The 17,325-nt window shown below is 47.2% G+C and overlaps 1 protein-coding gene across 2 annotated transcripts in view; it reads right to left on the bottom strand.

Annotated features, from left to right (window-relative positions):
• The window catches only part of Itga9 (integrin subunit alpha 9), a 301,616-nt gene that overhangs the window by 109,340 nt on the left and 174,951 nt on the right, over window positions 1-17,325 (bottom strand). For both annotated transcript variants that reach the window (XM_076577318.1, XM_042282053.2), the window contains one exon: window positions 15,879-15,955. In XM_076577318.1, coding sequence (XP_076433433.1) covers window positions 15,879-15,955 — 77 coding nt within the window. The remainder of the gene's footprint in view (window positions 1-15,878; window positions 15,956-17,325) is intronic.

Genomic DNA, 17,325 nt, shown 5'->3' with positions numbered 1-17,325 from the left:
CTTTTGAACATAGATCTCCTTGGTATTTTCACATGAAAAGCATCATTAATAGTCACCAAAAGATTTAAACTGGACTGTTTCTATAAGGCCCATCTTCTAGCACTTTCATAGCTTAACGGACACATATTGCTTATTTTTTTAATTAAAAATTCCTCCATAACATATATATATATAATCGGTATGGGTATTTTGCCTGCATGTATGTCTGTGTATTGTATGCATGCCTAGTGTCCATGGGGTCAGAAAAGGGTGTCAGTTCCCCTGGAACTAGAGTTACAGACAGTTGTGAGCTACCACTGGGCACCAGGCATTGAACCTGAGACCTCTGGAAAATCAGTGTTCTTAATCATTGATCCATCTCTGCAGCCCTACTAATGCATGTTAAAGCATCTAATGCGTTATTGGGTTCACAATTCTCCCCAGTGCCAGGTGTTGCTGGAGTTGTGTGAAGCCCGAGGTTCTTCGCTGCCCTCGTTCACTGGCCTCACTCCTTCCCCACAACACGCTGACCACCCACAGCTCCTTACTGGGTAAACTCGATGCATTTATGTTATCAGCAGCTTGTGCTGATCCTTATGGGAAGAACTTCCCTCCTTCTACCCAGATAAACTGTTCTGAAGATTCAACAGGACTAAAGTGGCTGAAGGACGCTCAATGATTGATCCCCCCCCCACACACACACTGGATAATTTTAAATGTTCCTAAAGACCTAAACTGTGACTTTACCTGGAGGTATAAGCTGCTCGCCATAAAACAGGCTTTCCTCTTGCTGCCGGCATCGAAGCGGCCTAAGTGAAGGATGCTAACCATGCAAGGTTACTAAGTGCATCCAAGTCAATTACATCCATCAAACTTATCGCTAAAGAGAATTTTCCAATTACAACTACAGGAAAAATAAAGTAAATCAAATTGGTTACTTAAAAAAAATCAGCTTGAATGCTGGGGATGCGGATCAGTGGTGGAGTGTCTGCCTGGCATACGGAAGGCTCCAGGCTTAATCCCAGCACCGGAAAGGAAAGCCACAGCAATGGTATTTATCTCTTAAAAACACTTGTAAATTATCGAGTGGGGTGAGTAGGGAGGGAGATCTGGATGAAGCTGGGGGAGGGGAAGGAATATGACCAAAGTATGTTGCATGAAAAATTTACAAAATAAATAGCCTTGTGAGTATTGAGAAATGCCAAAGAAGAGAAGGCATCTGCGTGAATTTTCCCATAATGTTTTTAATTTTACCTAAATCTGATGTCCAAGGCCTACACATCAGGCAAGCGAATATCATTCATCACATGTGATACGCTGGGAGGAAGAAGGCGAGCCATGAGCACGTGGAGACCAGGAACATCTTAGCACGGGATACTCGAGGAGACAGGTTTGAGAGCAAGTGACAATTTCAGGAGTGATCTCCAAAACTCACCTAGGGAAGGGGACACTGGGGAACAGGAAACTGTTGAGAGCTATGGCATCAAGCCAGTGACCTCTCTGGGTACCCAGAACTTAATCACTCCGGAGAATACTCGGGAACCATGAAAAGCACAAGCCTCAGAGCTATCTCATTAGGGATGAGGAACATCTGTACACTTATTCTGGGCAGTCACTGGTTGAGGGCTGTCATAGCAAGGGGAGGTGTCACCCACTCCAAGCACCTCTGATGGGCAGAAGAGATGCAGTTCTTGGTAGCAGAACTAGACCGGAAACTCAGGTCAGGGATGGAAGGGATCTAGAGAGCAAGGATTCTGCCTGCTAAGGTCCTCTGCCAGTGTTCTCAACAGGAAATAGCCAGTGGGTGAAGCCTGTCACTAGAAAGAGACTGCCACCAGCCAATCCTGGTACTTACAAAAATGGGGGGGGGGGGGTCCAGGCTCCTATAGAAGGAGCCCTAGGTTCTGGGTAACACATAACCTCATCTTTGTGGTCCACAGGCAATTTCCACAAGGGTACACCCCAGGTACCACAGTTTCAGTCTCTTTACTGTGTGTTCAAGAGGGAGCACATGTATGTGTTTGTGGGGCAGAATCACAAGGAGAACCGGAAAAGTTCTGAGAGGACAGCGAGGAAACCAGCACTTCCAAGCAATAAGTAATTGATTGAACACCCTGGTGCTGGAAAGAGAACGTGGCTTGTACAGTTACTCTACATTGCTATGATAAGGCGCCACGACCAAACGCAACTTGCATGTTTACTTTAGCTTCTGGTTCCAGAAGAGAGTCCATAATGACAGGGAAGGCATGGCAACAGGAACAGGAAGTGGCACTAGGACATCTCAGCCTCACCCTGGAAGCCGGGAGAGCGACAACGGGAAGCAGGACAGGCTAATCCCCAAAGCCTGCTGTGGGTGCAAAGCTCCACCTCCTGAAGATTCCATAACCTCCCCAAGCAGCGCCAGCACCTCGGGACTGCGTGTTAACTAGAGAAGCCTGTGGGGGACACTTTGCTCTCCAAGCACAGCATGGGTGACAGGTGTGGGACTTCAGTGTCCGAGTCCATGTATTCAAGTGTTTTTTCATGTCTTACTTAATAATGGGCTCAAAGAGAGTATCAATACTAACCCTATAATAATAACATTTTATTATAGCATATTGTTATAATTATTCTACTTTATTGTTAGTAATTTTACCGTGCCTGATTTGTACATAAAGAAAGAAAAAATGGTTTATGTGATGGCCATTCTTGGTTCTCAGCTTGACTACATTTGGAATTAACTAAAACTGAAATGGCTGGGTATGCCCTTGAGGAATGATTTGAAGTGGGAAGGCCCTTCCTAAATCCAGAGCATCTGAGGTGGGGAGATCCACCTTAAACCTGGGCCATACCTTCTGCTGTTGGCTTACACAGGGACACTGAAGACAGAAGCCTTTGCTCTTCACCTGCCTGCCCTCACTCTAACTGGCGAGTTCACCCTTCACTGGTATTAGAGACACTTCTTTGGGATTCTGGCACATACAGAAGACTAGCTGGACGTCTAGATGTATGTACTGAACAACTATTGGATTCTTGGATTTTCCATCAAAGACAGCCTTTGTTGTGATAATTGAACCACTATTAAGTCCCATATATATGAATACGTATATTCATTCTATTAGTTTTGCTTCTCTAGAGAATCCCAACTAATACAGTATATAAGGTGTAAGTTTTATTAAGAATTCAGGCATTCTCTACTAGCCTTATTCCCTGAGGATTATGTAGGATGAGTACAACTTTCATATGCATGCCTTTTATATCCTCAATAATGCATAAGCCCAAACCACTGTCACTAAATAGAATATATTATGTACATATGTAAATGCCAGCTTTCTCAAACAGTGAGCTATGCCGCATAGCTTGAAGCTTTGCATCTGGCCATGCTCTATGAAACCTTTCCAATCTCATGAATCAGACCCACAGGCTACTTAGCTCCAGCTGGAGATGGAGGACTCTGTAATGCTTTGATGTATTTATTGCTTGTATATATTGTATATTGCTATTGTACTTATTGTATCTAGTTTTTCTTATATTAGTTATAACTTTTTTATTTGTTATTTTTATTAGACAAAAAGGGGGAAATGTGGTGATATTTTATTTGTATGTTAATAAATAAACTTTGCCTGGAGATCTAAGGAAATAGCAAGCTGTTTTAAGTAAACACAAAAGTCAGGCAGTGGTAGCACATGCCCTCATTCCAATTACTTGTCAGGCAGGGTCTGTGTGTGTGTGTGTGTGTGTGTGTGTGTGTGTGTGTGTGTGTGTGTGTGTATGTGTTCAAGGTCACACTAGGGAACAGAGCCAAGTGTGGTGACACACGCCTTTAATCCCAGTACCAACCATAGAGACCTGGAGGTCTGTACAGACAGGCAGTAACAAGGAAATGAGGTAGCTGGGCTAAGAGCCAATGAGAGGGCAGAACAGCAAGGCAATAAAAGCCTGGATAGACAGGAAGTCGTGGCATTTTGGAAGCTACAGAGCTGGTGAGGTAAGGTGGTTGGTGGCTCTCACTATTTCCCTGATCCCTAAGGCTTTCACCCCTATATCTGGCTCCGTGTTCTTTATTTAATAAGAGCGCTTAGAAATTCATCTACACCTCACCAATACTTGCAGTGGACTGGAGAGATGGCTCCTAGGACTGAATATCTGGACTGGAAATCCATTTATACAAAGGTAGAAATGCTTTTTACTTCCTTAAATACACCCACCCAGGCCAGTGTTATGTTCGTAGTGAAAGTAAAACATGTTTACTAAAGAGAAATGAATCCAAACGGTGGTTCCCCAGCAAGGTTCAGAGAAGCACAGTCAGTCCACGTGACTTCTGGCCTTGGCACCAGCTCATCCTCACTGTAGGGCCAGGACTTGCATCAACAACCTTGTTTCTTCTAATGAGGAGACTCAGCCAGCCAGAGGCCCCACCCTCACCCCCCTGGTCCCTCTAGGTGGCTCAAGTGATTCCTGTCCCATCTGTGTAAATGTTGAAAGAAACGTTGCTTCCCCGATAGCAGAGGAATTCGGAGCCTCATCAGCCTTTACCTCAGGAGTTTCCGGAATCATGAAGTCTTGGGACATCTGGAATGAATCAGGTTCATTCCCTGTAACTACTGGATTAAGGACTAAAATCCTTTGGTGGGGGGCGGGCAGAGGCAGAGGCAAGGCGTTCCCAAGGTCTGTGGGCTGTTGGGAGGTCTGATGTCATGAAGGAAGCAGGGGCTGTGTAGGAATGCCTGCCTTGGCCCAGCCAGAGGCTCACTGCCACCCCACAGTGTCACACACACCTGTGCTGCTTGGGGGAGCCTGCCGGCTGATGACTGGAGTGATCATGGCCTCTTGACAAGTACTCCCTTAGGGGACAATGTTTCCCAATGGGTGACATCAATGGCAGCAGGTTAATATATATATATATAAATATCCTGAAATGGCAAGTTTTCCTAATTGTACATCCTTTCTGCTGTGAAGTGAGGTGGCCACAGGGGAGCAGAAGCCCTGAGCTCTTTCCCCCAGTCTCTGGGTCCCATAGGTGTGACTAGGTGTGACTAGGTACATGTTGTGCAGCCGTAGCCGCACAGGCAGCCCCACATGTCGTCAGTGTGGCTGTCCACACATGCCACCATATCAGTTCCTTCCTCTCTGAGGCTGTGTTTTCTTAAGTTCACAGAAGCTCAGATGGAATTCTCTGTGTCCTTAACGAGCAGAGACCAGGATGGCTGTAGGTGCCCCCACAGGTACTGCTGGGAGCCACAGGGACCGTGGCTGTAAGTCTGGCTAGATGTTTGTAAGAAACGACCTAGTCTTCAAAGGAAGGCCCACGTCTAGATACCACACCATTGTGGCTGCCTCTGGAACAGGCTTTTCTCTCACCCAGTCTTTACCCACATGCAGGGAAAACTTGTAGAACATGGTTCTAACCTGTCTTGTGCTGCTGCACCCCATTGGCAGTGCAGTGGCACAAGAGGACCCCTTCTCAAGATGATGCGCCAAGAGGAAGGTGGGATGATGAAGAAATCAAGCACACAAAAACAGACGACTATTATCCCTATTATCCTGAACAAATGTGGGATCTAGCAACATTATGCTTCCTAAAATAACATAGTAAGTGGTAAGATGGGGACGAGGATTTGACAACTGCCACAACTCTGAGGCAGGGACAAATGACATTTAAATATACCCACAGTACCATCGAAAAGCATCTGTCATCCTGGGTGTGACAAAGTGACAAGTCCTGCTCATGCCACTCTGGCTGGCTGCCCACATCCACATTTGGATACAATGCTATCTTTCTCTTTGAAGCTAATGAAAACCAAGATGTGACTGTCTTCCTGTCTCTGCTCACAGACGCTATATCTCTCAGCTCAGATCGCCACAGGGCATGACACGTAGGCTGAGGTGACTCCTGCTCTGTGGGACATGATGGTGGGGGCTTGGTTCAGGATGGGAGGAGACGCTGTGATAAGGGAGAGGAGGGGGAAGGCATGCCCAGCCCTGCATGCCAGGAAGAAAGACGACAAGGGAATTTTTTAAAATTATTTTTTGTTTTTTTTGAGACAGGGTTTCTCTGTGTAGTTTTTGGTGCCTGTCCTGGAACTCGCTCTGTAGACCAGGCTGGCCTTGAACTCACAGAGATCTGCCTGGCTCTGCCTCCCTAGTGCTGGGATTAAAGGCATGTGCCACCTTGCAGGAATTTTTAAGACATGTAATAAGGAATCAGCAGCTAGAGCTGACCTCCTTCACCACAATCCTTCCCCTGCATTAACAAAAACCTTACCACATCTTACCACCCTGCATTAACAACAACTTCACCACATCTTACCGCCCTGCATTAACAACAACTTCACCACATCTTACCACCCTGCATTAACAACAACTTCACCACATCTTACCGCCCTGCATTAACAACAACTTCACCACATCTTACCGCCCTGCATTAACAACAACTTCACCATAATCTGGGCACCCTGCATTAACAACAAATTTACTAAAATCTCACCCCTCTGCATTAACAACAAGCTCCCTTCTCCCCAAGCCCCAGGAGGGCTGAGGAGCGGCATAGGTGAGGATTTTCTCCCTCTTGGCTTCGGAGGTCAGATGGTTTGCATGCTTCCACACCACAATGTACAAATTTGTCTTTTTTCTCCCCTTGAAGAAAAATAGGTGTTAACTGAGACAATGCCATTTACCCCCTGTTCAAACCTCATTACCACAGAAAACTTTCTGAAAAAACGTCTGGGGCTCTGAGCAAGGCTGACGGTTCCAGTGGGCGTCAGTGCTCCCTCCCTTGGTGGGAGATTTTTTGGTTGCCCCTGAACAGGCACATTTTACAGTGGGAGCATCTCCCATGAGGGTGCCTCTGCTTGTATCCTGTGGATACGGACAGTCTCAAAGTTCCTGCATTTCAGGAGGCAATCCCTAAAATCCAAGTCCTAGGATCCAACCTAAAGGCGCCTCTCACTTCACATGGCTCCAATATTAAGGCAAATAAAAAAGACCATGAACAACTGTCCCATCACTCATGTCTGATAAGCCCATTGGATTAGAGTTCTTTTTGAAATTCAGAGTTCTTTTTTTCTTCTTCAATAATTGAGTAAAACTGAAATTTATTATAAGCCACAGTCGTCCTAGGGACCTCCATGCTATATATATAGCCTCCATGGTTCCATGGGTTGTGGTCTGATTGTTCTTTATTTTATATCTAGAATCCACCTATGAGTGAGTACATACCATGACTGTCTTTCTGGGTTTGGGTTACCTCACTCAGGATGGAAATTCAGAGTTCTACAAAGAACACTTCCTGCCTATCCAGGGGAGGAAAGAACAGACAGAACAGACACAATGTGTAACTTCCAAGCATCTCAGCACAGGCTCTAAGGATGTATCGTCTATGTCACAGTGATTGGGTGGTCCGTGGGAACTGGGGAGGCAGCCTGAGCAGCCTGAGCAGGGCTATGGTCCTAGGTCTTGGTCTGACTCACAAGAATGTGTGGGACACCAGTGGTGTTACCTAGTTAATCTTCACTTAGTGGCTAGGCTTCTACATACTACAACAGTCACCCCTTGGTTAGCGATTGGGAAGAGGAGTAACTACTTAGGCAGGAGGCCACAGTGATTCTCTGAACCTGCTGAGGGCAATGAGTTATTAGTACAATGCAGTGGTGTGTGCTCTTCATTGGCATACAAGGGACTTGGGTGTGGTGCCCACGGCATCCACCCAGCTCACCATGCTCAGATTGAGACCACCTAGGAGGAGGTCAGGGACGAAGTCTTATAAAATATGGAAGACTTCTTATGTGGTTCCCACCCTCCCATTGAAGTGAGCTATGATTTATGGGCATTCCATGTTTTACCCAGGCTTCATCTTTGGCTCACGAGGTGGGAGTGGTACAGTCATTGACCACTGGGACAAATAGAAAGGATCGTGTCTCCTCATGTACAGCTGTTTAGGAGAACAAGCAGGGCATCCTCACCTACCTCTGGTTACACCTGGTGGCTCAGATCAAAGCTGGGACAGAAGCTACTGAGAGAGAGAACACAGGACAAGAAAAACCCTGGGGGAGACGGAGAGAGCATGTGCTTGTGGGAAACAAAGTAACTGCACAAACAGAGTAATTGTTATTGTGGAATATTTGTTTAAGTAGGCAAAGATGTGTTACATTTGTTTATGCTGCCTTTGTTTAACTATGTAAAGATGTGTTGCATTTGTGTTAATTAAATAACCTGGGCTCAGAGAGGCGAGGTTAGCAGTTAGTTGATGGAGGTAGCAGGGAGGAGCATAGTGTGGGTTTTCAGTTGGGGCAGTATGGAAGGGAAGGGGCTTCCGGGACAGCAGCAAAGAGAGAAAGCTAGCCAGTGGCTACCCTTGGCTCTCTGAGCTCACAGGTTTTCACCCTGGCCTTTGACTCTCCAGTTTTATTAGAAAGATAGAAATTTAATTAAAGCTACCTTTAGTGACAGCAACAGAGCCATTGTCTGGGGAAACAGAATCCCCCTCAGGCTACGGCCTGAGCAGTCAGGAGATGCTAGGAGTTTAGAGTGAAGCCACTGTGACGAAGTTAAAACAGTATTTTGGCACCCAACACGGCGCACGTATTTCTAAGCTGGGCCTGAGAATGCTGGAGGAAAAAAAAAAAGAAGGAGAAAAGGAAAGAAAAAAACCTGACATGACTTCCTAGTAGCCAGACGCTCACAGTGTGCAGAGGCTCGACTCTGGCATACAGTGAGCACTTGAGCAGCCGCACATTAAGTAGAAACAACAAGCTGAGTAAAAATGCCTGCCACAGTGCGGGCACCAACTTCCCAGAACTGGGGCAGTTAAATGCAGCTCCCAGTTAGACACAGGCCTGTGTTTGATGGGGTTAAGCTCAGCTTTCAAGGACCCAAGTGAGGTGGGGCCAACCTGCCAGGGGCCAGCCAGCCCAGAGCCAGCCAGACATGAGGAAACAGGAAAGCAGGATGGACAGTATGTAGATGAGGTAAATGATCCTCAGGGCCACACATAGATTAGTAGAAATGAGTTACTTTAAGTTAAAAAAAAAAAAAAGCTAGTTAGAAACAAGCCTAAGCTAAGGCCAAGCATTCATAATTAATAATAAGTCTCTGTGTCATAGTTTGGGGGCTGGCAGTCCAAGAAAGCTTGCTACACTTCATAATTTGTTTTTCCCCGCCACAACTACAAGTCTGCCCTGCTGTGGTGAATCTAGTGTTTAGTGGCAAGAGATACAATGATTTGCAAAAAATCTTAGCAGAGACACAGCATGCTAAGATGGGAAGATGTGAGGACTCCAGTGGCACCATTTGTCGGTAAGTCCCTCGCTTGGGTCCGGTTCTTAGGACAACAGTCCCGTCATCACAACACTGCTGGAGGCGCTGGCACAGGGACCTCCTGTGGCTGGTGGATTGGAAAGCAAACGACACCACCACCAAATAGAAGTTTATTAGGCAAACACTGAGGGGCTGGGGTTGGGGGTTCCTTGTAAGCATGCCACCAACCTCTTCTGTGGCTGCTATGGCTACTGCCTCGGTCCTCCTTCACTGACCTTCTAAGCACCCCTATTCTCTACCATCCAGGGAGTAGAAGGTGGAACAATCCCATCATAATCTCAACAGTTGGGAGGGCTGCCCATGAAGTTCTTCCTTGGGATAGATTTCTGCTGTTCATGTGCCTGAAAGGTACACCGCCTCCCCCCCCCCCCATGTTTCGAGTCTATCGACAAAAGAATGGAGTTAGTTCTCTGGGTGGCAGACTCCCCTTCTCCCCCTCTATCCCCAGCCTCAACACACAGGAAAACAAACAAACAAAATTCAAGAGGAATTTCCAAGTCATTTCCACCTTGAGGTAGGCCAGGTCCTCCAAGATAAATGCCCATAAAGACAAGGGACACTAGTCTAAATGACAGAACACGGTGCCTGGGAGCCACCACCAAGTAATTTCCTTGCCTCTGCCATTCAGGTTTTGACCTCAGGTTTGTGACTTCCAGACACCTTGTCAGGCAGCTTTAGTTTTTCCTATAGCATGAGCTCAAGCAAGGCTCCTGCCTGAGCCTCAGCACTTCTTCAGAGCCAACACAGTCATATATACTTTCCAACAGGGTTCCACTTCCACCAGCAAGGTGGCTCAGACTCACCTACGGAATGCTCACTATATATCGGGCACTTTTTTTTTTTTTTTTGTTTTTGGTTTTGAGGCACAGTCTCTCTATGTAGCCCTGACCATCCTGCAACTCATTTTGTAAACCAGGCTGATCTCAAACCAACAGAGACCCACCTGCCTTTGCCTCCTGAGTGCTGGGATTAAAGGCATGCATGTACCTCCACACCTGGCCAACCAGGCACTTTGTGAATCAGTGAAATATATATGCATTTATTAAATACCGAAAATAGTATTTTCTGGGACTGCAGTTATTTCTCCACTTTCAAGATGAGGAGACAAAGTCACGTAGAAGCTGAGTGCTGCCGAGTGCTGTCCAAAGTGCTGCAGATGTCACGGAGCCTTTGTGCACACTGAAGAACCGTTTTCACTTTAGCTTTATGAGTGTGGTGCTGTGCCTAGGTACATGCGTGGACAACCATGGTGCCCATGGAGACCAGAAGAGGGTATTGGATCCCTGGGACCTGAGGTACAGATGGCTGCCATCTCTGCAGCCTCACATGGAGGACTTTGTAGGGTACCTAGTGCATAGTAGATGCTCAATAAAGAAGAAAACCTCACTTCTTTTCTCCACTGTGGTTGATGGTTCTGACCACTTCTGAGAAGGAGAACAATTAACTCCCAACTATGGGTGCTCTTGAGATGGGGTGGTCCTCTCTATAAGCTGGTCCTTCATGGGTGGAGCTAGCCACCCTCCAGCCAGCCAGTGGTTTAGGGAAACATACTCTCTCAATCGCCATGAAAGCAGTGTTACCAAAGTTACAGCCAGGATGTAATTATGTGGCTGCAAATGGTTTGGACTTTGCAAATATTCCACAGTCTTTTCAAGGCCCTGAATTTTTAATTGGGGTTGGTTGTTAAGGAAGCCTTGATGTGTTCCTCTATCCTCGGTGGGATGCTCAGGAACAAACAAAAAGTTTTCATCTCAACTGCCACGACCTATTTTCCTTTCTATTTCTTTTCTTGTGATCACATCTGATGCTTTCTGAGGTACTATGCATACCCTGACAGGCGGTGGGATCTTCTATGAATGGAATTGACAGCACTGTGTAACGGAGGCCACCTGAACAATTCCATCCCTGTTCCTGGGCATATGTGGATGTCATGCCATAGCACAGGGCTCCCCCTGGGGAAAAATAATATCCAATCTGGGCAGAGTGGCAAATGCCCATAATCCCAGCTTTCGGGAGTCTGAGGTGGAAGATTGCCAGGTTGAGCCCTGCCTGGGCTCTTTAGTGAGTCCCTGTCTCAAAAGACAAAAACTGAAGAAAAACACCAATTATGTTCATGGTCCTGACTATTCTGGGTGACCCACTCCCTCAACATTTCCCCTCTACTTTCTTTTAAAATTTTTATTTAGAATCAATCACATGTGTTTGAAGGGGACGGAGAGGGGGAGCATGAACAGAGGTGCCCAAAAAGGCAAGAAGGAGGTGCCTGATGCCTGGAGCTGGAGCTCTAGTCAGCTGAAAGCTGGTAATTGAACTTGGGTCCTCTCCAAGGGCCGTAGACACTCTCCATCAGTGAGCATGTCTCCCTCCATAAGATGCACAATCCTCAGTCTGCAATAGCATCTTGCACTGTAGACTGCCCAGCCATCCCAGGCCTCCTTCCCATACTCTTACACTACAGCTTCCGCAGCGAGGGCACAGAACTCATGATAGCTGACTTCTACAGATGAATAAAAGGCCCAAGTTCTACCCAAAGTACCCTGGTGAAGTTTTCAGGAGCACCATTGTAGGGATGATCCCAGCAGTCCCCACAGGCTAACCCTGGCACAGATGCTGCTACTCTTGAGACAACTGATACCTCTGCCTCAGACCTTTTCCAGGCGAGATGAAATTGTGATAGATGTAGAGTGCCACACTCAAAGCTCCAGGTGTAACAAGTTATTTTTGAATGCAGAAGACCAAATGACCCTTATCACCCCAATATCCCATGCCCTGGGCCCCCAAGCATGGCTCACTGCATCCATGTTAGGTTTATTGTCCTCCCCTGGGACTCTCCTATCCTCCCCTGGCTTCAAGATGAAGCCCCAACTCATGGGTGTGTTGCAAATCCAATTCCTCTGCTTCCTTCTGCCTCATCTCACATCTCCCAAGCATCTCCACAAACCTAGATGCCCATAGTTCTTCATGGGAGTCCAGATCTCTGCTCATACTTCTCTTTACCTAGAGTGCCTCAGTTCTCTCCATGCCCCTCGATATGGGGCTCCTGGAGATGCTCGCTGTAAGAGTCCACCCCCTCTCTTCTCACACCCATCACCACCAGCCAGTGTCTTGGGTCACTCCTGCCTCGACTACACAGACCAGGAGAGCAGGACCCGTTTGCCATCTCTCTCTGCAGCTGTTCTTAGTACCTGCTCAACAAGAAATGAGTGTGCATTGCACCCCAGGCAATAACGAGTCACAGGTTAGTCAGTAAGCAAGAAAGCTTCCTCTGCCTCAAGGCACTAAACTACTGAAGCCAGTCTAGAGCCTGTTCCCACCACTGTTCTCTGGCTGTGTCTTTCCGCACACACCGGGCTCACGCGAGGCTATGGTTTGGCTTCTGTCTCCACTTACCGGCTGTGGAAGAGGGTTTCCCCGAGACCTCCTGTGGAAAACCCGGGAGCTTTAAGAGCACCACAAAGTCTTCTTTCATGGAAGATCTATAGGAAAACATCTCATTCATAAGGATGGGCACAGAGGTCTAAGGGCGTTGCCACGGGGTTCAGGAACCTCGCCCAGGTGCCAGGGCTTATGTCTCTGTCCCTAAGGTGATGAAATTCCAAGAAAGGCCAGATTCACCCTGAAAGTGTTATGGTTTCAGGATGAGAGAGGAGCCTACCCTGCTCCTTATGGACCACAATAGATCATGTCATGGGTCACTATCCCTTGCCCTCTCTATGTTCATTGCCCTTTCCCATAAATTTTGGAAATCCATGCACTAAAAAGGCTGATAACATTTTCCAGCCCTTGACTTTTGAGTTTGGCCATGTGACATACTGTAGCCAATAGAACAAGGCCAAAGTAACAGTGTCCCATTTCTGAGCCCTGGCCTCAAGAGCCCTCACTTCTTGGTGCTGGCCCTCGAACAAGTTTGACATTCTTTGAGAAGACTACGCCCACTCTAGCCCACTGCTTCCAGGAAGGAGAGAACTAGGCTAGGACAACCGGGCCTAGACTCTACCCCTCATCACACTCAGATGCACAAATGCATCTGCAGAGGTACAGGTGAATGTAAGCAACCTTCAGGTGACCTGCAGATCCATAAGAGGAAATGACTGCTACTTTGTGCCATGGATCTTTCTCTCCCATCACACACACACACACACACACACACACAGGATGGGGGGGGGGAGAAATACAACCCTCTGAGTCCATTCAGTGTTACTTATATGTATATGTGTTTAGTGCTAACCATTTGGGACTAGATAACCTATCGGGGAGTTATACCTGGCGAAGACTGAGTCCCCCTCTCTTAGCAGCCATTAATCGCCTATAGCTCTTCATCCTGGGCTGGGGCCTGGCTTGCTTCCATCCACACTGGGATGTGAATGGGCGTTGTCATTGTGTGGGTCTTGTTCAGGTGGCCATATTGGTAAGATGTCACAGGTACTACTATCACAGCTTAGGTTTTCTGTCCATGCTTCAACAGCACTCTCAGAGGCCAGCAATGGAAGCAACTTACGCCAAAAGTTCTTTTCTGACCACGATCCTTGAGTTTTCCATCTTGCGACACAGAAAGCACAGTTCACAAATGGCTAGCAAGGGTGCCAGAGCTTTCCTAGCAATGCTTAGCCATGGATCAAGTGAATATTTTCCTACCACATGAAGTCTTCTATGATCCAAAATAAACCCCAGCATTTACAGTCTAGCTCAACATAAAAAGAAACTCGTGTATTTTCCCTAAAACACTTTTTTGGAAGACATACCTAAAATTAAAATGAATGAGCTGATAATTTATGAACCTTCTTTAAAATTGATGTCTCTAACCACCCCGGAGGCTCTTCTCCCTGTTAAACAGCCCCATTATCCACTCTCTGAGTCTAAAGCAATTTCCTCAGCTTAGGAAAGCATGTGCTACTTGAAGCCACCTCTACAGGGTGAAACCAGAGGCAGTTAGCATCTAAGACTTGGGGAGAATGTTTGTATGTGCACACCGTGGGGAGGGGAGGGGGCTGGGACAGTATGTCACAACAAAAGAACTGGAATCTTAGTGTGATTTTCCTTTGATGAGTAAACTGTTATGAAATATTAAAAGTGTGGGGACCGAGGCTGCACCTCAGTGGATGAAGTGCTCCTCACGCAGATATGAGGGCCTGCAGTTTGTTTCCAGGACCCACATAAGAAGCTAGGCTTGGCGGTGTGCACTAGTCATTCTCACACTGTGAAGGTAGGGACAGGTGATCACAGGGCCTCACCTGGCCAGCCAGTTTAGACTAATTAGTTAGCTGTTCCAGGTTTCCAGGGTCACAGGCCAGTGAGAGAAACCCGTCCCTGAAAATGGCACGTGTGACTTGACCTCTGGATCCACAGGCACACATGTGAATGCATACTTCCCTACACCCACACCCACACAGAAAAGTGACAGGGTCAGGATCCACGGGCACACATGTGAATGCATACTTCCCTACACCCACACACACACAGGAAAGTAACAGGGTCAGGATCCACAGGCACACGTGTGAATGCATACTTCCCTACACACACACACACACACACACACACACACACACACACACACACACACACGAAAGTGACAGGGTCAGGATCCACAGGCACACGTGTGAATGCATACTTCCGTACACCCACACCCACACAGAAAAGTGACAGGGTCACAGCACCGGAGCCAGGCATGGTGGTGTGTTTGTGATCCCAGCACTCTAGAGGCTGAGGCAGATGGGGTTTAGGGCCCAGCCTGGGCAATGTAAGACATTATCTAAAACACAAAAGGACAAAACCAAAAAGGTCCCGGGGTATGTGTCATCACTGGTTCAAACTTAACTCTCAAGGTATCAGGTAAGGGCAAGTACACCACCGAGCATTTCCACCTAGTAATGCTGCTGGTTGCTTTGAGAAGTGACTGTAAATCTTACGGAGTGGGTTCTTGGCCCCGAAGCTAATAAAATCGTTCAGAACTCGTGTTACAGAAGGAAACCATTGTCTGACATGTGGCTGATTCAGGACAAGCAGTCACTCCAAAGGAAACCTGAAATAAAAGGTTGGCGAAGGGGAACAGAAGGCTTTGCTGTGGTTCATCTCTAGCCGTGGGGGATTTGCAGACTATGGGAGGAAGCCCTGAAATAATAAAGAGACTGCTTGCATGGGCAGGCTGGCTGCCCCCTTCCTTCACCCCGTCCTGCTTCAGAAACTGTTCCGCTGCTAAAACGGACACCACTGTTAAATGTCAGGGGGAAGATGAAAGGGATCCTCACATAATACTACCTTAAGTCACGTGAGACCAAGCCCAGAGGTCAAATCCTGGCGGTTTCCCATGGTGCAATCTAACGCAACGTAATTAACGTCTAGCCCCCTCTCAACACACAAACAGAAATTATAAGGAGCAGTCAATTGTGAGTTGGGGTAAAATCGCAAACTGAACCCCAGCTAGTCCCTCTGGTAATATCTGTTTTTTAAAATTGTATTTATAACATACATTCTAAAACCAACTCACAAAAGTATCTAATACTGCTTACCCTTTTTTATTGGGGAAATCTGGACTTCCAGACTTTGGGTCTGGAGTCAAAAAAAGACCAGCTTCTTGGAACAGCATCATGAAAGGAACAGTGACGTACCTGGAAAGCAGGAGTTTCCCCCGAAGCTGCAGGTCGGCAGCGCAGTCCTCAGATCGGCAATTCCGCTCAAAAACTGTCTGTGGGAGAGAAAACGGAAGGTTGGCACAGAACCTAAATGAAAGAATAATGGACAACTGTCGACTTCCAAACCAGGTCTCTTCCTCTGAGCCCCCGGGTGCTCCCTCACAGCCCCAAGAAGCCAGCTCCCTGGCATGTGGAAGGGACTTCCTTAAGGTCCCAGGGAAGCTCTGTCAATAGTGGTCCTGAGGCTGTGAGCACGTCCCTTCTTTGTTCTAGTTCTCAGCTTACCAAGTGCTCCAAGTAGTTCCTTCTAGAAGCATGCAGGAGGGGGTGGGGGAATGGCTCAGTCGGTAAGAACACTTCCTCAGGACTTTGGCTTGAATGCCCAGCGCTCTCATGAAAAACCAGCCATGGCCATGCATAACAGGTGCCTTCAGCCTGAGCTGGTCTAGGAATGTCTTTTAGATGCTCTCAGACATCAGTGACTAGTCATCACATACAGCATCCTGAGACATCGGTCCGCTCATTTCCTCCATGTTTTCTCTTGAGGAGGAAGAAAGTTTTTTCCTTGAACCATTTTCTACATGAGCAATGGAGCCATGTTGAATATTAGTCCCAGAGGGAAATGTCAAAGGCATTCAGGCCTTTGGACTGAGGATATTTCAGCAGCCAGTGGTAAGCAGAAAATGTCATTCCCTTCACCAGGGCTGGGCCTCAGCAGTCAAAGCCTCACTCAGTCCTGGGGCCTGAAGTTCAGTGTGTCAAAGCTGGCTTGGGCTCCACAGATCCAGGGGTACACCAAAGTGTGGGCCTACCTGTGAAGGTTGGCCATGCAATGGGGAGCGGCAGTGGCTGAGGTTGCAATGCCTTCTCCCTGAAGTATAGGCGGACGTGAGAATTTGTCCTTCACTGTGGTCTCATCTCTCTGATGTTCTGATCTGTGAGAGCATTCTCCCTGCTAGACAATGGAGGTGTTCCCAACTCCCTCTACTTTACTACTTCAGGAGGATTTGGAGATTGTCCTTCATTAGCTGTCATTTATCAAGTTTCAAACTGCTTCAAGGATACTGCTCAGGTGGTGAGGTTTTCCTCTCCCTCCTACCAAGCATACTTCTAGGTGATTTGTTCCCTTCGCAGACTATCAGTCCACAGGCCTCTCTGGGTGCCAGCGTGGACTCCAGCAAGCCTGTTGGCTAGCAGAGAGTCTAGACTCTACCAGACAGGGTAATTTTGCCCATGGAAATTCATAATCCCATGCCACATTTCCAAAAGAATACAGTGTCCTAGCCAACATTCCCTTCCTTGATTATCATGGAAGTCTTGGGGGAAAAGAGCAACTTCCTGTGTTCTTTTGGAGCCTACAGAAGTAAGGAAAAAGCCAAATTCCATAGTGGCTTCAACAAAGGTTTCTCTGATGTCCCATCAC

This window comes from Peromyscus maniculatus, chromosome 7 (genome assembly GCF_049852395.1).
Source record: "Peromyscus maniculatus bairdii isolate BWxNUB_F1_BW_parent chromosome 7, HU_Pman_BW_mat_3.1, whole genome shotgun sequence".
Taxonomy (NCBI): domain Eukaryota; kingdom Metazoa; phylum Chordata; class Mammalia; order Rodentia; family Cricetidae; genus Peromyscus; species Peromyscus maniculatus.
This window is presented reverse-complemented; position numbering and strand designations above follow the sequence as displayed.